This window comes from Pholis gunnellus (genome assembly GCF_910591455.1).
Source record: "Pholis gunnellus genome assembly, chromosome: 5".
Lineage (NCBI taxonomy): Eukaryota > Metazoa > Chordata > Actinopteri > Perciformes > Pholidae > Pholis > Pholis gunnellus.
In genome coordinates, this window is record NC_136531.1 from 21,557,229 (window position 1) to 21,578,512 (window position 21,284).

A 21,284-nucleotide genomic window follows, 5' to 3' on the forward strand; every position below is an offset into this window, starting at 1 on the left:
ATCTATGAATTAAAGAAAACAGTTTTGTGCAGAGATGCACTCTGTCAGGGTTGTGGCTATCGGTTGGTCTTCGGGGGGGGGGGTTCAACACGAGTCACGCGCAGGTGTAAATGTAGCTAAAGAAGACAATGGAAACATGGGATCCCATGTCGCTTTAAGAGAAAGACGGGTATAAACGCAGTCAGGAGAGTTCTCAGGACGCAGGAGTAAAGGCAAACATTTCAACCAGAGTCTATTGAATGGAGATGTCATCAACGTGTGGAATCGTGGCATTAAAAGTCTTTTTACACACTGAGGCCAGAAGCAGGCAAGGGAGAACAAGCAGAGACAGAGCGCTAATTAAACCCCCGCTGTCCTGCAAGACAGACAGAAGTCCCCACCGATAAGACGCAGAGCTGCTAATGCGAGTGTGTGTGTGTGTGTGTGTGTACTAGAAAATATATTGTAATTAGGTCCTTGGAGTGGAGAGGAGTCTCGGGGGTCCCAAACAAACAAACACACACACATGCCAGTGAGAAGCCAGATTGAGGGATGCTAACGGGAAGTGAGTTCTCCTCCATTACGATAAAAAAGAGCAGTGCGGAGAGGTGGTGCAGAAGAATACACAAACAGAGTATGTACCCGCACACATCTGTATCAGAAGCGTTGCTGTTAATAATGCATGAGCGCTCCTGTGGTGGTGGTGGTGGTGGTGGTGGGAGGACCGGTGTCTCGGACGGCCGGCCCTAATGAAGTCGGGCATGTCAGCCTCGCTCCCGCTGCCAGAGAGTCATGAATAAACATCGATCGGCTAATTAAACTCACCGTGCTCGTCGGTAAACAAGCGACGGCGAAGGGGGTCCCGGGGAGGCGCGGTGGTGCCAGGCCTTCACTTCACTCTGTTCAGTGCAGCGTGGACCCTGGAGAGCAAGGCGGGGGCGGCGAGGAGAAGAAGTGGAGGAATGAAAAGGGGGGGGGAGCGCATTTGAGTATTTGAGTCAGAGACGGAGAAGGGACAGCTGGAGAGAGGTGGGAAAAAGGGATGCCAACGTTATAAAGTAGTGCGCAGGGTATATGCGGTGAATAAAAGTGCAGCCTAATGAGTTCTGCTTCCTGCTGAATTATGAGGTTACATTATTCCCACTGCTAAGGTCATTATCTTTTACAAGTCAGGACTTTGTTCACTGGCATAAAGGTATTGTTTTATATTCATGTCAATTCAGTTGTAGTAAGAAACAATGAGAATTTACAGTTGGAAAAAGGGCCAAACGGAACACTTTGTAGCACGTCACATACACTCTCAAATAAAGTCAAAAATGCAGCTGAATGCTCCTCATCACATGCTTTTTTTTTTTTCAATCATTCGCTCAAAGTTGTTGCCATCGTTTACCGACTGTTGAATTAGTTTTGACAGCTGCTGCTGTGACCCGTTTGTTTCTCACCTATTCAACCTCTCTGCGTCCCACTTCCTTCTCTCCGCAGCCTGCAACTGTAACCTCCACGCCCGGAGGTGCCGCTTCAACATGGAACTGTACAAGCTGTCGGGGAGGAAGAGCGGAGGGGTCTGCCTCAACTGTCGCCACAACACCGCGGGGCGCCACTGCCACTACTGCAAGGAGGGCTACTACAGAGACCTGTCCAAACCCATCTCACACAGGAAAGCCTGCAAAGGTACAGAGCTTTTTTATTTATTTAACACACATGTCGAACAACAAACCAAGTATCCGATGTAATCGCAAAGTTTTGGAAATAGCGCTCGACGCCATTTCATCAAAGACTTTATACCAAGACACGCATAGCAGCACTGGGATTGTTTAGTTCTGGTTGGAAACAGTTCTAGATGAATTACAGGAAGTGGGGGGGCGGCAGTCTTCTCATTCCTGAGCCCGCCTCGCCCTCATCTCCCTCTGTCAGCGGAGATGAGCTGGGGGTCTGTTGGGATTTGTGGAGGTCGTGGTGGTAAAGGGAGGGCTGCTCCCTCATCGACAGTTGAGTTATTTGACTTCGTTCTGGGAGGGGAGATGGTGGTGGGTGTGTGTGGGGGGGGGGGGGGGGATGACAGGACAAGCAAAACAAACAGAGCGGAGGTGTGAAGTGATCCTCGGTGCAGGTCAAAGACGAACGATAAACCCGGGGAAGATCGGTGGAAGGGAGGAAAGGAGAGAAAAAGGGGGAGGCGGGGTTAAAGCAAAAAAAGAGGGGTGGCAAGAGAGTAAAAGATGGGAGGGAGGGAGGGAAAGGAAGAGGAACACACCCCCACACAGGTGTGCTCGCCACTCAGTGCTGGATGAATCGCCCGGCATCAGCCCTCACCGTAGCTAATAAGGGTCAAAGGAAGCGAGGAGGAGGAGGAGGAGGAGGAGGAGATTTTTCTCACCTCCTCTATAGCTGCAGGGAGAGACAACAGGAGCTGAATCCATGTGCAAACAAGCCCAGAGACACACACACACACACACACACGCACACACACACACACACACACACACAAACACACACATACCTGTTCCAGGGTTTCAGAGCGCTCACTTCCAAAGAGGAAATATTAGCTGCCTGCTGACAGTTGAAGCCTGCCGAGTTGTCTCCCATCATTCACCGCGGGGTAAATAAATAAACTGATCGGTCAGTCAGTTTCACAGATGGCATGTCAGATGACTCTGACGAGACGAGGCGATACGTGGAGGCGTATTTGACCTACCCCTCACTAACACCGTTGATAAATGTCATTTTCACCTTTTCCCTGACGACACAAACGATCGATCAAACCGATGCATCCGGGCCTTGTTAAGACATCCAGCGCCCGCTCTCTCCGCTCCTCCGGCATGAACACTACTTCATAACAAAGCTCCGTCGACAAACGCATCCATTTGGCCTTTTTCCCCTCCAGCCGCTCATGAGCTCTATTCCTCCATTGACACTAACACCTTCCGTGGCTTTGGGCCCATTCTCCTGTCGGCCAGGAATGCAAACATACAATTCATCACGACGGGACGTTGTGTATCATTAACCCCTATCCTCTGCTGTGTCTGCCAGGCCGGCTAATTGTGGAGATTTAACCTCTTTGTTTTTTTTCTCATGTTGTTGTTCTTACACCCCTTCTCATGTGTCAGAGGCTCGATTCTTTCCGCGTCCCATAACTCACTTTCTTGGGGGGGTTTGTTTCTCGTAACGGAAGGAGTCGGATGCCTCAGAGGTCCTGCTGATCGCTTCACCACAGAGTTATGAAGATTAGTTGAATCGCTTTACTTGCAGACAAAAGACACATTTCACAATAAATAGTAGATCAAATATTAATGCAGAGCATAAACGCATTATTAGGAGGATTTGTGCCAAAATACAGCAAATGTTCATCCTAGTCTAACATTTAAATCATATTTAAATTTAAATTAACTGTGTAATTTATCATTATACCACAATTTTCTCTAATGCCTTACACGTTTTAGATTATTCGCATTTTTAATCAGCAAACAAATGATCAATCCTGCATATTTTTGATGATTACAGGCTGGTTTTATTTTTCATTATTTCAATACTCAGTTTTTCTCAGTTTGCTCGCCACCGAAAATGAGAGAAGTTGGAAACACGCAGGCAACATTTGGGACACAGAGCCAAGTTAAACCTCAGTTCGTGTTGAATGTTTTTTATCGTAACTAGAAAACAGCCGGCCTGTATTGAGACAAAGCGGTTTCCGTGGTAATCTGCTCTCGTAACGACCATGATGACTAATTTAATGATAAAAACTTTGGATGAATGGGTGAAGTGAAAGTCAAAACACAGAGTAGAAAAATAAATAAAAAGGTGAAAAATGCACCTGGTGTGGACCTCCGGCATATGGGACAGAACTGGACGTGTGTGTGTGGGGGGGTTCTGGGGCTCTGGGTTTTATGTCCGCGTGGAGCTTTTTGAAATCTAGTGCTACTGGTCTGGAACTCTGCCTCCTTCATCTTCATCTTCATCTGTCCTCTACGCACGGATTATGTCTCTGTTCTCATCTTTTTGGACTCTGCATGGTTCTCTTGCTCTCCTGCTGCTAATGTGTACATTTTGTCTTTCTCTTAAACATTATTACACTGGGAACATTGCAATGGCATTGTTTTCACTATTTTCCGACATATAAATGAATTAACTTGATTTATAAAATAATTGAAAGGTTAATCAGTACAAACATTAGTTACAGCTGTACTTATTGTTCTGATCATCACTAATGTCATTGTCACGACTCAACGTCGGCCCAGTCTTCCATCTGATCTATAATTGTGTTATTACTATAATGATAGCCCCGCAGGCTCGTAGCAGGAGTGCAGGCGTGTCATACACTCGTTAAATCAGTCTCCAAGCTGGTAAATGCTAAATCAACTCACCGCTGACTCCCTCACATTCACTGTTGCCTCTCACCGAGCTACAACGTAAACACGTTTCATCATCACGTATGAAATTGTTTTTTGTTTTTTTTGTTCGATTCCATCCATGAAATTTGCCAGAGCCCTTGCACTGTTTCCCGCCTCTCCTGTGTGATTATAAGCAAACGCTGTCCAAGTTCGACTGAGGGATTCGGTTACATCAAAACAGACTCACAATAAAGGATCTGTGGTAATCAAACCCCCCCGAAGCTGACAAATGATACAGCGCATGAGCTGCTTCTTTTCGCCAATTCAAACATTTTCGCAAACTATGTTTGGAAAGTTACAGATGAAGACTTTAAAGATATGTGTCATTGTGTTTCATGCCCTCTCCGTTAATATACTTAAAGCTACCACACGCAGATTTTTTTTCCTTGCGTGCTGTCAAAAGTCTCTCAGCTTCAAAAAACAACGTAACTCAAGACAGTTCTACGAAACTCAAACCGCAGAACTAATTTTCTGTCCGCTCCTCGAGCAGAGTAAGCGCTGCGCCGAAGTGACAGCAATTAAGAGGTTTGGTTATTTATTGAGCTCAAAAAGAGATGGGGGGGGGGGGGCTTCTCGTCAGGGGAGAATGGGCACTGGAAGAAGGCAGCGCGAGATTTTGCTTGTACTTGCGTAATGCGATCCCCCCCCCCCAAAAAAAAGCACCTTGTTTCCACGGGAGGCCATCACGAGTCCAAAGGAGAGCGAGCTGGGCCCGGCGGCTACGCTGACACAGCTAAATTTATAACTTCACCCCTCGTTGAACTAGAGTGTAAACACAGCGTGCGTTTCAAGCAGCTCTTGCTTGTGTCTTTCGCCGTTTGAAGCCTCCGAGTAAAACACACAGAGCTTATTTGACAAAGAAATGCGTGAACTTAAAAAGCACTCTGGGTGGTCTTTCAACACCTCTGTCATATAACTGAGATACGTTTAATCAGCTGTCTGTCACTAAGGTACTGATTGTTAACGGTCTCAACTTTATTTTATAAGTTAAACATTGTTTTTTCCTTAAGGGGAGACATGGCAGGTAGAAACATTTTGCTTTCAGAACATGTCTTCTTTCTGACTAGTGGGAAAAAAACATCCAAAATACATATTTAGCTGTTTATTTTACTACATTTTCTATTTCTTTCTGTAGATTTCTCCTAAATTCACCAAAAGTAAGCATTAGGTAATGCCTCATTTGCATAAACAAACATAACTTTTCAGAAAACTTGTAATACAAAAGATAATTGTCTTCATGTTTACCAACTGGGGAAATTTCATGGTGATCTCTATAATTTGTATTACCCTATTCACCAGTTGTGTCTACAAAAAGTATGCTACTTTCCAATCCATATCTTTACGGACGCTTTTCTCCAAATACGGTTGTTTTTTTGTCTTAGACTCTGGGCCAGAATTTCTGTTCTGGAAATGTATGCAAATAAGACATATTTGATAAGATAACGCCACATTGGCATACTAAACATACATTTATATAAAACTTGTCATACAACAGATAATTGTCTTAATGTAAGAAACCAACTGGGGGAGGAACGGTGATATCTATTAGTTACATATTCTACCCTGTTCACCAGTAGTGTCTCCCTTTATTAAGAACACATCTTGATGTGGAGTCTACAGCATTTCCACATCGATAATTACACTAGTGGTCCTCTCCAAATACTGAGCCCTGCTCTGGATTAGTCCTCCTCAGAGGAAAATCTACACTCAATAAAATCAAGCTTGAGCAGGTCGCCATTGGTTCTGGGACTGATGGACTGAATTCAGGCCGTCGCATTCGAATCCGAACATCAACCATCATATCATCGCCTCCTACCGGTGGGATGATGAGAAATACATTTAGCATATTGAGGGAAAATAGGCTTTGATTGAGGGCTGTTCGGGGCCGATCATTTTTTCCCCGATCGATGAAACGTCAAACAAGACGACAAGCGAAACGCACCCTCTATAAGATAAACGCATCATTTACGGAGCTGTTTATGTTTAGTGTAACTCCATCTCTCTCTCTCTTTCTGCTCTCTGAAGATATACTTGTGGAGAAGCGTAAAACCTAATTATAATAGAGCACAGACTCGGGTAGCTTGGCTTCGCTCCAGGGCCGACAAACTATTCTTATTGGCATAGAACGCACAAACCAAACGGGTGGTGGGGGGTGGGGGGGTTTCAGACTTCAAACGCCAGCTTTATGGTGAAACGATTGGCAGAGTTCAAAATTCTCACATTGTGCAATCTTAGACCGAGGATGCCTTTGAAATCCCCAGTTAACTAAGAACATTTTTCATTCTTTCATACTCCCGGCGCCAAGAGCCTTCTTTAAGCGTTCCAGAATTCCGTCTTCATCTAGTAACATGACAGCTACGACAGGGCTGATCCCTTAGATTCAGCTCTGCTACACGCTCCTACACATCTGATCATAAACGTCTTGTCACAGAGACAGAAAGGTCCCCCGCTCTCACCCCCGTATCTCCCTGAGCCATCTGCGGCAGCCACGGAGCAGAGCGCCGGCAGCCACTTAACCGTTAAGTGGACACACACTTAACAAAAACTCTCACTCGCTACCCCTCCAGAGCAAGCCGGCCCTTCAGCCAACAGGTGGGCCGTCCAAGCCAAATGCAGGCCAGGAGGAGGAGGAGGAGGAGGAGGAAGAGCGTTTCCCCACCTGTAGGCCATGTGCTGCGCGACTTGATTTACTGGCGAGCTCGAGGCTCTGAGAGCTGCGGTTACCAGGAAGACGCTCTATAAATATAACCGGAGCTCTCTGAAGCTCCGAACCAGAGGCGCACTTTGCCCTCCTGTGCCTCAACCGGCTCTGACACACTCTGAAATTTACAGGCCTGAAGACGTGCTGCACCGGCCTCCGCGCTGTTTATTGGGCTCCCTGATGTGTGTGTGTGTGTGTGTGTGTGTGTGTGTGAGCTGTTCCTCCCCACCGAGCTAGACACAACCAAGCAATGAAAGCGGTGACAGATTGGTTTGATAAAAAGGTACAAATAGATACACAAGGAGGCTTCGCTCAGTCTGATAAGGAGGGTGAACAGCACACACACACACACACACATGCACACACCGAGGAGAGATAAGAGCTGCAACAGAAGCCGAATCACAGGAAACAGGTAATAGAGATAAAAGCGCCAGAGTGTGATAGACAGGAGGTGGCCTGCTGAAACCTAAATTATGGACTTTACCCTTCAGGATAGAGTTGTCTTGCAGTACTTCTTCAGGAGGAGCACTTCAAAACATCTCGCTAGAAACAACAACAACTGTGTCGTTTTCCAAGAGCCCGAGGTCGATCATGAAGAGTATAGATTCAGTATTACATTACCACTTTACGGCAGTGTTTTGCCCCCCGAGGCCCCGCTGTAATGTGGATCGACCAGAGTGCACGTCGGTCGGACAGCCTGGATGAATAACAACCGTATCGACGTTCTAGGACGAAGAACACCTTACACTGGAGCTGAAACTTTAGCTTTTTTTAACGCATAAAAGACATAAATTCTAACAAAAAAAAAATATATATCAAATATCATCTGTCCCCTGCAGTCGGATCACATAATTGAATCCATTGAATGAATGCACAGTAGAAACCTGCGGGTTTTGAATGTGTGCATAAGCGTCACTATTAATTAAAAACTTGTTTTGACATTTATTCGTATGAAACGCTCATTTCAATGCAATTGGGGTCGTAACGGACGGATTGTTTTGAAGCTGTAATTTCGCGCCGGGGGCTAAAAGCAGACTGTGCGGTGAAAAACAGAAACAGGCCAAACCACTAAATACCCCCCCCCCCCCCCCGCAAACCTCAAAGTACATAATTCAGCTATACGCCCTTTGAAGGCTTTTCAGAGTGACAAGTGACACAACGCAGGAAAAAAAATCTTCAGGGGAGGAGGGGCAAAGGAGCAGAGGCCGGCCCAACCCTTGGGGCCGAGAGTCGGCACCACGGCTTTTCCATAGGAAATAAAACACATGATAACACCCGTGGGGTGAGGAATAGAGTGGTAGGGTTTGCAGGTTTTTCGAGTGGAACCTTTTGATAGATCACCAAGACTGCTCCGGTCTGGATTATACCGTCAGGGTTTTTCTGAACCAACTGAACAGTAGAAGATTAATTCGACCACCTCTCCTCACAATGATTCACATCCAAAAGAAGAAAGAAACTAACTCGCAGATAACTTTTATTTAACGCCAATTTCTGAACTTGACAGGCTGTGAAATGAATTAAAGGACTTGCATCGGGGGGAGCAATTGGAAAAATGATTACATTCCTGCAGCATGTGTGTTCCATAGACCCCCCAGTTTGGGAGGAAGTGTGACAGGCGTCCTGGGCGCACGTTCAAAGCCCGCCATTAATCAGAACCAGGCAATTAGGATTAGCCTCCATTATTTTATCATTTGGTAAACATGCGCGCGCCATTCTCCTCACAGCTGCGAAGCGTTTGCACGCTGAGCATGCACACCGAGGCCAAGCGGCCTCACTTTGGGAGTTGAAGATCGTGCAGATACTGTATCCTGTCCATTCATTCGGTTTATGCCCATATGTGCACATGCTAATTAGCTAATTAGCAAACGGTGCCAAACATGTTTGTAGACACAGAAGGATGTGTTGCTTCAAAATGAGCGCTGTGGCGTTGGACCCTGAGTAAGTTCTGTCTCTGTGTGCACGCCTCCACCTGTCTCTCACCCACTCTTATTATTGTTGCCTCCACTGCTGTGTGCACCACCTGCACTCTCTGTAAATAGCACATGTTTGTATCTCCCCACATGTTTGTGTGTGTGTGTGTGTGTGTGTGTGTGAGTGTGTGTGTGTGCGTGTGTGCGAGACCACTCACTGTGCCTCTCTTTCTTCCTTTGTTTCCTCACAGCATGTGATTGCCATCCCGTGGGCGCTGCTGGCAAAACCTGTAACCAAACCACAGGACAATGTCCCTGTAAAGACGGCGTGACCGGTATCACGTGCAACCGCTGCGCTAAAGGCTACCAGCAGAGCCGCTCGCCCATTGCCCCCTGCATAAGTACGTGGAACCCAAGTCTTTACCATGTCTGCCTCACTGTAGGACACTGTGGCTCTGGCCTCAGGTCTGTTGCACACATTTCAGAAACAAAATTTAATTCAATTAAAAAGAAAAAAGAAACAGGAGGGAGTGTGTGATGACACACACACATGTGCATTTTCGAAAGTCACACACAGCATGCTGCAAAACACAATGCTTGAATCCTCTTTTCTCCAGACAAGCTTTTGTGTCCCGACTTATCTGTTTTTCTGACCAGTAAATCTGCTCTAGCTTAAATAAACACAGCGTTAAAAACTGAGCCTCAAGGTCACGGTCACGGCTTGTCTCGGTCCCCGTGAATTTGAGTAAAGACGCCGTTAACACCAGCGTCTCCGAGCCCCAAAGTGCCTTGGAGGGTTGAATTACAAAATCTATCTTAATCTCAGCGTCCGATGACCATTTATTAGCCAAAACGTGGCCTTGTATTACAGCTAAAGATGATGAAAAGAAATACGGCATCGCCTGAGGGAAGACTTCAAGCAGCATGGACAGTTTGAGGATAGCTGTTGGCCCTTTTGTCTCGGTCTGAAAACACGTTTTTAATTGGCGCTCTTGACGTTGTAGTTAGATACTGGGAGTTAAGTGCTTACGAGGGATAAATCTCGACAATGCACGGCTGAGGTCCAGTAAAGGAATAATTTACTAATAATTGTGAAGTGAGCTCTAAGGTGTCAAACATGATCCCCCGCGAGATGGAAATAAAGTCCCTCTCTTTATGAAATCTAGATGAAATCTTTGACTTCCCTCTGTTTGGATGTCTTGCCAAGTTCCATTTTGAGTCCTGTTACATCTTTGACTCTTGAGTACAGCGCTGTCAGCCATAAATCTATACGCGGGGTCAATTATGAGAAGCGGGCTCATTATTTAAAACTGGCACGCGCGGCGGCTGAATGCTGATGGAAGAGTTCTGATCAACAACGTCAGCGGAGGGACCTATGGGCTCAGTGAGGCGCCATTGTTTTTTGGCAGCAATTGTTTGTCTTGACATTATAGGCAGACCAATTCAACAGAGGGCCTCGTAATGTCCGCAAGTCGAACAAACAGTGCTGTGTGCGTTCAGGGAAGTTGCAAGCAGGAGATCTGATTCGACTCGATCAAAAAGACTTGATTCTTCACCTTCGCCCAGCTGAATCCACCGCTGCTGTGCACCTCTTTCTCCTTTGCATGCGTCTTTGATACATATTTTTGTCCCCCCCCCCCACCGCTGCTGTGTGCACAGACTTTTTGATGAGTCCCTTCTGTCCCTTTCTGCCCACAACAACAACAACAAAAGGACACGTAATGTGCGTTTGTTATCTGCCGTTGCCATCCTGCTCCTTTGGAGATTAGAGTGCCTTTCTTCATGCATGGTTTCTCGGAGTGTCAACTTCCTACCCACTGGAAGCAGCAGCAGCCAGGTACAGGAGGGGAGGATGAAACAGAAAATAGTATCCTCTCTTAAAATGAAAAAGTATACTATTTTGTTCTAAAATGCCACATTGGAACAATATGTTTTACTCACATCTGATGGTCCGGCCGCATACAACTTGGGAGACGCAGCGAGATTCGCACGGTTACGTTGTGGCTTGTTTCGAAGGTTGCTGTTCAGTGGCAAGTTAACACACATTAGTCAACTATTACTGACCACGTAGGGAAATGTTAGACGGACTTTAAGGAGGAATGATATGTGAAAAAACCGCATGCCTCCACGGTGAATCCCAATCGTGAAGTACAATCCCAATCTCATTTAGCCACTGGTACGGTCAGTATCTCCCAAACACGTGTATTTCCCCAAAAAGTCGTACTATTTCAAAAATACTTCCGCCAATACGGTCTCAAGCATGCGCGATACAAATCCATGCGAGTCCAGACGAGTCTAAAGTGTTTTACTCAGTTTTCGTCCGTTTTCGGATTCTCCCCCCACCGTGGAGGCATGCCAGATAAACTGTTAACCTCAAGAATTTAAGGTTCCACGCGTTGAGCATTAGATATACCCTTCTAATGGTCGTCATCATCAAATGTGCACATTTGCCCACAGTACCAACATGCATGCACACAGAGACAAACACACACGAATGGACATATCAGATAATAATGAAAGTCTCTGTGTCAATGTCATGTTTTCTCCTGGAGTAGAGATTCCAGTTGCACCTCCTACAACCCCATCCAGCAGCACAGAGGAGCCATCAGGTGAGTACAGACCAGCACATTTACATTCTTTTTTGGAAACTTATATTTATCCATAATGCTGCTACGCATCCATATAAGCCCACCTGGCATTGAGGGAGCGATGTGAAGTGTTCAGGGATTTTTTTTCAACAGTTTCACTTCTCACCACAATATTTTTCCATAAAAAAACAGAGTGCAGGATAAATTGGATCCCTCTTGCCTTGCCCCTCCTTATTAAGGGGGTTCATGAATATTAAGCCCATTAGCAGCTTCGCTGGGATGTGCCTCCTTTAATCTCTCACACTTTCACAATTAATCAGTCTAACTGCGGCACAGTGGGGTGTTGGTCCGCAGCGTGCAGCTCGGGGGTTTGTTTGATGCAGGAAGGACTGGCTGAGGTGAACTGGATCTTGTATTTCGTTGGTTGAATTTCTGGTTCCATGCTAGTGGTTTGCTGTAGCTATTTTCAGTTGACTTCAATGGGATTCTTTTTTTATTGCAAATTGTGATATGAGTAAACTTGGAACAGTAAGAGACTTGTAGCGTTATATAACGCTAATTCAATATACACACATAACTCTACAAACCCTTTGGGAACGAGTCCCGCGTTTTGTCTTTTGGCCTCGTGGTGGAAAAAGTTGTTCCGGCTCACGGCGTGTTTGCAGGAGGCCCCAGGTATACATATTTTGAGTGTGTGTGTGTGTGTGTGTAAGAGGCTCCTGTTGTTGGGCCCTGACGTTCTCTGGACAGCTTCGATTGACGGCGCCGTCGGGATACTGCCGGTCCCCCAGCTGTCCTCCACCTCCTTTCTTTTCTCTTTCAGTCTATTTTTCGCTCTCCTCCACCTCCTTCGTCTCCCTCTGTTTCACGCTTTGTCTTCACATAACACTGTGGGTGGTGCCGAGCAGAATCTGGAGTTTCTCCGGGCCCCCTTTGTCAGGAATCTGTCCGCTTTTGGGCTGTAGGAAATTTTCCCTCACCTCACTGAGGGAATACTGGATAAGTGGGAGAAGGAACCGTATTACTATTACTGTTACTATTCAGCAAATGTATTGTTTTTTTGTTTAGCATCGAAAAACTAAATATGGGTTTTGGATATCTGTTGTTCTTTTGTATGAAAACTATACCTCTCCCTCCAATTCACTGTCATCATGTGAAATCTTTGCCTGTGGCTACATCCTGGTTCAAGGCTAAACATCCTCTTATACTCTCATTGATGAAACCATGTGACTGAACTAATGTAAACACAACCTGAAGGAGACTGTGATGTCTTTGACCGTGTAGCTATAAAGATAATCTAATCACGACAAGAGAGTTCTGGGAATTCCCTCTCATATGTATAATGGACAGGAGGCTGTTCAGCCCAAAGAGGTTGAAATCAAGCACCTTGTTGGACGTCCTGCGTCACAATCGTGAGTAGTAGGGGGGTCCCGCTGGACCACCCGGGCTTGAGCAGCAGAGGATGAATACATAACCTTCTGAGCCGCCTCAGATGGTATTCAAACAGCTGTTACATCACCTAATATGGGATTGCAAAACAGATGAGGGGATTTTATCAGAACATCAAACAATATTTGCCACCCCACTGATAGCACCTGCACCAGATTAATATATTACATTTTTTAATTACTAAATGATAATAATAATAATTACTATTATTGTCATGGTTATTATTCTGATTATTGTTATTATATTATTATCATCATCATTAATAGTAGCAGAAGTTGTTAAGTGGTAATGGTTGGGTTATAATATGTTTATTCTAGGGATAGGAGAAAAAATTAATTTGGGAGAAGTAGAAAAAGAAAAGGATGAATACGGAAAAATAGGGAAATTGGATTAATCAAGGAGAATAAAAAAAAACAGAAAAGAGAAAGAAGAATGAGTAGATGTAGGGGGAGAAGAAAACAATATGGAGCGGGTGAAAAAAAAGGAAGAAGATGGGGAAGAATTTTAGGCTCTATAAAGACATGAAAGTTCATTTTGAAATAATATATATGTGGAACAAGTGTTCACGAGTGTGTGTGTGTGTGTGTGTGTGTGTGTGTGTGATAGCAGGGGGTGTTAGGCTGACAGCTGTGAGGCAGGTGCCTTGTTGTGCCTAAGTCGAACGAAGAGGAGGAGGAGGGGGGCGTATTTTTTGGGAGGGGGGTGAATGGAGAGCATGAGGGAAAATAGAGTGGATATTAATTTGTCTCCCGCAAGCAGGGCTCTCCCCCTCTCGGCCACACGGAGGGCTGGAATGCATGGAGAATACCTCCGATGGTGTGGCCCAGACAAAACACACATTGTGCTGGTAGGTCACGGATGGTGTGAGTCGCCACTCCCACGGGTCGTGACAGAGACGTCTGCAGCAGCAGCGAAATGTGGAGGAGATTAACCGCTGATGACCTGCGATGGCCGCAACCCGGGCCTGTCAGGATAGGAAGATGTGAAAGTGACTAATGATGATGATGAGGAGAATCAGAGTGATGACGATGAGGCGCGTAAGGGTAAAGGGGTTCAGTCTTATTATGTGTGTGTGTGTGTGTCTTGTTTGAGGCTGGAAGTGATCAGAATCTGTGGCGGACCCCTCCTTGGATTCTTTGGACGTGAGTCTCGCTTCACACACCCTGTTCAGCGCTCGTCGACTCCACCGCGCTTCACAGTCCCGTCAACGTAGGATCTTATTACGCCGCTTAATTGTGGAAGAAATAATGGAGGAAAAAAAACAAATTCTGCAATTAGCAGGGCCAAAAATAGAACAGCACAGTGTCAAATTCTCACGATTGATATCAAACCTTTGCACGCAATTTACATCTTGTTGCCCAGAACCGTTACTTTAATGACATGACAAACCTTGGCAGTCCCCGTTGACTCATGTGAACCTCATCAGCTGCAGTAACAGAGGACGAATCAACTCATCAGAACTGATTGCACGCCACCACTCCAATCGGGTCAGGATCTCTAATAGCCTCTTCGCTGGCTGTTGTCTGCCCCGAAGACAAACCGTCTTTTACTCTCTGACGATACAATGGGGGGGGGGAAAAGAAGCGGGGGACTCCTTCTCTTTTCTCTCCTCGTCTTTGCTGGACGGGATCCAAACTCACGGCTCTTGTGTGAGCGGAGGAGGACAGAGCAGGGGCAGCACACTGGGCTCCGTAATCTAATTACATGCTTTATTTGCCGCAATTTGTTTCTCAATCAGTCTGGTTGAGGGAGAAAGCCCTCCTCCTGGGCCGTCAATTACACCTCCTTGTCTCGCCGCTGTGGTACTGCTGATGCCGCCCTGCCTCTGTGGCCACGTTATCACTGCGTATATAGACATGTATCCAGAGTGTTTCTAGATCCAGTTGATATAGAATGGCTGTTCACACCTGGCTTTGGCTTCGAGAGACCTCTTGAGATCAGATTTCACTCGCCTTGGTACATTTGATATTATCTGTGCAACAGCAAAATACGTATTAGTACTCAGCCATACCTCTGCAGAGGTGGGGATGGTTGTTTTGAAACATGGAACTTCAACGCCTTTTCTTGGTCGGAAAATCAACCGTATTTGAGGTGTGTTGTGGACATTGAAATAAAATAGGAGTGGAACGGACAATCCCATTCAAATCAACATAGCAGGATGGCCAGAGCGGCGGCCATTTGCATGTGTACTGTTGTCATTACGATTGGTTGTAGTGGGCTAACTTCCGTACAAACTTGAGAGAGCCTGAGACTAAATGCTCGATCCACACGCTCTTGTCAAAGCGCGAGAAAGCACATTGCTATCGCCAGAGAAGTGACAACTTTGCTTCATTTTCTGTAAACCGCGTAGCATTAAATCGTGTTGGAATAGAGCTAGCTAGCTAGCAGACAGCTGGCCAGTTAGCGAGCTTGCTAATTCCGCCATACTTTAATGCTGTGCTGGTTACAGAAAATGGGCTGACCAGCGGCCCGGTGGCACGCGGCAGGGTCTAACGGTCCCACAGCCTCACTCCCCGACGCTGTGACCGCTCTGTCTCTGCGTCAAGACTTTATGGCCCAAACGGACATGTGGTGTCAGCGTAACACCATTTTTCTCAACAAAAAAAAAGAAAAAAAAAGATGGATATCGGGGAGTGTGATTTAAACAAGTGGGATTTCTTTTCCATGTTTGCTTCGCACATGGGCTTCAATCATTTTACTGTAGCCGTTGTTGTGTTTTGTTTGTGAATATTTTTAGTTCCTTTTTATGCCCCCAATGTTATATTTTGGGGCATGTTTTTTCTTTTTTTTTTTACTCTGTACTGCTGTTCTACCTAACACTGGCTGCTGAACCAAACCCAGGCCTGGTTTGGCTTCCATTGCCACCGTAAAGCTTTGGCTCAAACACACAGAACTGTACAGTGCAGTGTTCTGTCTTAAAGCAGCTTTAGTAAGAAGCATCCCAAATGAAAACGATTAGCTTAAAGGGTTGTACAGCACTTTGATGGAAGGGGCAAAGGTCCACCTCTCAGTTACGCACTTCTCAGTGCCCCTGAAAGGCAGGAGACAAAGCGCTGTAGTAACTACATCTACTCAGAACACCCAAAGCACATTTTAGCTCAGTGCTACAGGACTGCTCCCACTTCCCCTGCTTGTAACGCTCGCACAAAGGGAACATTTGTCCTCACGGTAGGGGACTGCCTGGCCCTAAATGGGGATCTCGGGGTGCTCTCAGCGGGGCCCGGAGCTGTGTCTCAGGGGTCCACTAATGGGGAACGAAAGGCTATCAAAGGGAAGTATCATGATGGCATCAAGGGGGGTTATGAGAAAACAAAGCTTCCTTTCCACAGCTCCCCCCTCCATCATTTACATGGTAATCAGGTGCAGCTCATATAGACTCCTCTGTTTCATTTACTCTGCCTATTTTTTCGTTACTCTCTATTTACTAACAACCAGCTTGTGAGGCAACCAGATTTGGAATTTTTGCTGATTTTGGAATTTTACTTAAAAGCCCTGGTCCTCCTTCTCATCTTCTTCTTCCCATCCCCCCTGATAAACTTCACTCCTGTCTTTGTTTTTTTTGTTTTTTGGGGGGGGGTTGTCAACCTCTCCACCCCTTCGCTCTCCACCAGTATCCATTCTCCCTCCTCCCTCCCTGCATTTTTCCTCGTCGTGGTGTTCCCCGGGCAACCTCATTCAAAAGGAGCATAAAGGAGAGTGAAGGCATGGGGCAAAGATCTGCTCACAACAATGAAGTTTGTTCATATTCAGGCCGCCTGAAAGCTCCGGTCCTTCCTCCGCCATCACTCTCCTCCACTACTGCTCGCTGTCCATCCACCTCTTCCTCCCTCCTTTCTTGCACTACGCTCATTACAACTTGCAGCACTGAAGTGTAAACCAAATCGGTATACTCTGGATCCAATTAATGCCCTGTTGGGAGAGCGCTAAAGGAGCAGAAAAGAAAGGAAAACAAGTTGTTTTTTTCTTTGTTATGATATGGCCTCACGTCACACGCTATCCTGGCCCCGCACTGTATGTGGCTGTCAACATGACAGCAACGCAGGGGGCAATCGCTTGCAGCTATATCCGCTCTGGGTTGCTGGGGCAAAGTGGAGGGAGGCCGATACTGTTGCCTCCGTCACCTCCAGGTAATCAATCATAAAAGGTACACATATGGACAAGGAGCAGGGTTGGTTATAATCTGCAATGCACACTTCTGATAATTCAAAACAACCAATGGGAGATCCAGTACGGTATGATTTCCTTTACCGACGCAAATTTGTGCACAGAGATTTTTATCAAATATCATCTTGCCCATAGACGTTGTTTTGTTTTGAGGTTGTTATCCAGATGACGAATCAAGCTGAAATACACTTTAAGCACTCGGCTGCCTCGGAGAGCGTGCACATACACATACGAGTGAGCCGGGAGGAGATTCGGGTGACCCCTCTGCCTGCGTGAGGTATTTATTTGTTCACGGCTCCAGAGTGGACGCCTCCGCCCTCCCACCCGAAAAAAAAAAAAAAAGGGGGTCCTCTGCCTAACGCTTCATGGATGGCTAATTTTCCCTTCCTGACCTCCCTTTGTGTGGCATTGACCCCCTTTCACACCCCCCACCTTCTACTCCTTCAAATAGCTGCCAGCCCTCAGCTCCCCCCCCCCCCCACGTCCACACTGCAATAAATGCAAAAGCTTGACGTGGTCCTCGGTGGGGCCTTGATGTGATGCGAGGGGTTATTTTTTTTCCGGGAGGTCGGGGGCTGAGGTGACAAGCGAGGTGAGATTTCGAAGTGAGGTGGTGGTGGTGGGGCTGGGGTGGGGGTGGTGTGTGTGTGTGTGTGTGTGTGTGTGTGTGTGTGTGTGTGTGTGTGTGGGGGGGGGGGGGGGGGGGGGGGGGGGGGGGGATGTTGGTTAGAAGGTTAAAGTGCCTCCACCATGAACAGAACACACACCCTCCATGATTCCAGCAGTGGCATCAAAACTGCAGTCCTGTCGTTGTTCTTTAAAGTTGTTTTAAGGGAACCTTACTTTCTCTTTGTTCCCAAAAGGCAGTAAAGGCTTTCCCCTTCTTTCTTTGTCTCTTTATTAAGGCGGCCTTTTGGTCCACAACCAGAAATTTCCACACTTTCCATGTTTCCATACCTGTAAATGTAGGTCCAACAGAGGACAATATTTCTTACATTTCAATCTAGTGGAAATTATCAAGTTAATCATGGATTAGTGCTAATTAAATCTCCCAGCTCATCTATAGCGAGTTTGCATTTTACAACCATCTTTACACATGTAAAATAATAGTTTTATTTATTTAGTTTTTGACATGTTGTAGATCATGTGTGGTACATTTTCGTATTATAATAATTATAATTAATAACAATAATAATAATAATTTAAAAACAAATATTATTGTTAATCAGTTGAGTATGAATGATACATTATTAAATTAAATTTGTAACAGATTTTTCTTTTCAATCCAATTTCTTTGTTTGTAATAAACATTTTATTTTCATTTCATCAAGTCATTTTTGACCAAAATGTATTCGACAATTTAATAGATTTCTATGAAAATTACGTTGAGTCATGCATTTTATGACTTAGTAGGCCCACATTTCTTTCCCCTCCCTATGTTCTGAAAATTGCTTATTGTGAGATTGTTTTGTATCCCCGCCAACAATGAGTTCTTAACGTATTCACAAAACGCTCGCCCTCTATTACTAAATAAAATGCCATTGTTTGTTTTCCCTCCTCCAGCCTCCTAACTGTCTCCCCTCTTATTCTTGCAGACTGTGACTCTTACTGCAAAGCGTCTAAAGGCAAACTGAAGATCAACATGAAGAAGTACTGCAAGAAAGATTACGGTAAATCAACAGACCATTTCATGACTACTTGGATTAACGTTCTACAGGAAAGCTTTAAAACAGGTGTTCTGATGGAATAAACACCCCGTTTCCTTTTTCACTGAGGCTTGGCTCAGGATAAGACATTTTTAAAAAGTTTCTTATTCTGCAGGAACAAATAGTGTGTATCAGGCTTCTTTGGGGGGCAGCAGAACCACTGGGCACTGTTTGAGATACGCACTGGGCCCAGAATACCTCCCATCCCGTACGTCCCCAGTCCAGCACGTTGCTGGGGAGCTGCTGCAGTTTACAGGGGAGGCATTTTCACTGATGGCTTACTTCAGCTTTCTGAGGACAGAGACAAAGGATCAAACGGACGACAGCAGATCTTCAAGGAGGAAGAGAGAAGCGGACAAACAGAAAGAGAGAAAGGGCAGGATGAAGAATTAGGCAGAGGTGTGTGTGTGTGTGTGTGGGGGGGGGGGGGGTTGTCTCCCCGAGCGGGCATTTAAGACCCGAGGGGATAAAGCAAAGACAGTGTGACGGACAGTGGGCGCTCTCTCCAAGAGATCCTCATTAAGGCAGCCCACTTCCCCCACGGCCGACGCCATTCCCGCTGCATTCCTGTGGCCGCCCGTCCGCCACGCCATTCAAGGTGTGGATAAGACGTATGACCTCTCCCCTGTTCCCCCTCCCTCCGTCCCCTCCCTCGATTGAAGTCAACCCGCTGAACCGGTCAAGCAAGCAGTGGCATCCTGCGGCATACCTCGGCAGCTTGACAGACAGGGCCCCGGGGGCTTTGTTCCGCAGGGATTTAGAGGAGTTATTGGGGGGGGGGGGGGGTCAGCTTATAGACACCTCCTCTTCCACCAGTGCCTACCTTGCCCGCTGATGTCGTGAGAAGGGCCTCGCCTCTGAAGCCTGCGTCCGTTCATCCATGAACGTGTCGGCTCAGGCCGGCCTCATCCAGCGTTCGTAGCAATTCCTACAACAAATAAATGTGCCGTAATTTGTAGATATCCCACAAAACTAATCGTGTGTTATCCACGCAATGATGGACGAGGAAGTATAAAGACATACCGTGCGGGCGGGAGGGGAGGTCGATGGCTCCAACAAATGGCAATCTCTCAGCCAGCAGACCGTTGTTTGTTGCCCCGTGCGTAACGAGAAGTCAGCGTTGATGTTTTGGTCACGTAACTTGCGAACTCCAGTGACGCCGCTTCCGTAGTTATCTTAACCCGAACGACGATCTATGCCTAAACCTAACTAAGTTTCCTGTGAAGAAGTTTATTGTGAAAAGGCCGAAGGCATGTAACGAACGGAAATTGACACGTGTTTGCGTAGGAAAACGCACGAAAAATGAGGAACTTTTCGTCGGATGTCGCATGTGTGAGAATACGTGGGTCAGCTGCATGGCGGTTTGCTTTTCTTTGGTTGGCCCTAAAAGCAACGTCGTCAGCCTTTTCAATCTCAGGTTCTAGTTTAAATCTAGAACTTATAGATGATAAATGGATTTTGTCAGTAGGCTATTTACACTTTACACTATGATAACGGCAGGCAGCATTGATTCGAGGACGGAGTGGTTAAGTGAGACATCAGGATGTCCTGCTGGGGAAACCAGTCATCGCGTTGCCGGAGCGAGTAGAGCTTCTCAGCTGGTTTGGCATGTGTTGTGTGTGAAGTGTAGGGGATCTGCTGGTGCTGATGGATGGGATAATACCAAGCAAAATACAGTCGGAAGGTCCTCTTGTGCACCAACATTTATCAGTATTTACATAAAACAAATTAGATGTATTCATATAGGAAAGAGCAACAGATAATTAGTCCATTTTTTAATCAGGATATTGTTAAAACAACATCACAAAAGCGAACTTTGTAGGTAAGAAGCATTAAGCTCCTTGTCGTATGTGTCCTTAGCTTGCGGCAGCATGTTCAAAGATTGGTAACAGACCAGAACAAGATCCCTGTACAGTATTTACCACACACGAGCGAAGCGAAGCGGATGGAGAAGTCAAACACAATGTTTATCTACAGGAGGAGCTGAGAGAGAGCCACAGCTTTGGACCGTTTTGAAAAGATCAGCAGGGGAGCGGGGCTCCATGCTGCGTAGGGAAACGCCGCCACAAGCTTCTGCGGTCGACATACAGCCACACATAAAGAAGCGCAGGGAGGGGGTGGAGATGTCTGATGAACAGAAAAATCACGGGTAGAACTACTCGGGGTATTTCAATGTGCTGTGATTGTTGACTAAACACAAACAGAGGGACCAGCACCTGGTGGCAGCCGGTAGGGGCAAGGTGGTGCCGAGGTCACCGTCGGGTCGCACCAGACCAGTCTCTGTTGACACGGGGCCTCGGGGGACATAGTGTACAACTGGGGTGAAAACGATCTACAAACAAGGGAGGTGGTATTTTGGGTGCCCCCCCCTGGTTGGAGAAGTAAAAGTCCCATTCGCTATC

The 21,284-nt window shown here is 46.2% G+C and overlaps 1 protein-coding gene across 1 annotated transcript in view; it reads left to right on the forward strand.

Annotated features, from left to right (window-relative positions):
• The window catches only part of ntn1a (netrin 1a), a 53,584-nt gene that overhangs the window by 30,389 nt on the left and 1,911 nt on the right, over positions 1–21,284 (forward strand). The window contains exons 3-6 of the mRNA XM_079159837.1: positions 1,462–1,650; positions 9,227–9,376; positions 11,531–11,584; positions 18,772–18,846. Of these exons, the coding sequence (XP_079015963.1) occupies positions 1,462–1,650; positions 9,227–9,376; positions 11,531–11,584; positions 18,772–18,846 (468 nt within the window). The remainder of the gene's footprint in view (positions 1–1,461; positions 1,651–9,226; positions 9,377–11,530; positions 11,585–18,771; positions 18,847–21,284) is intronic.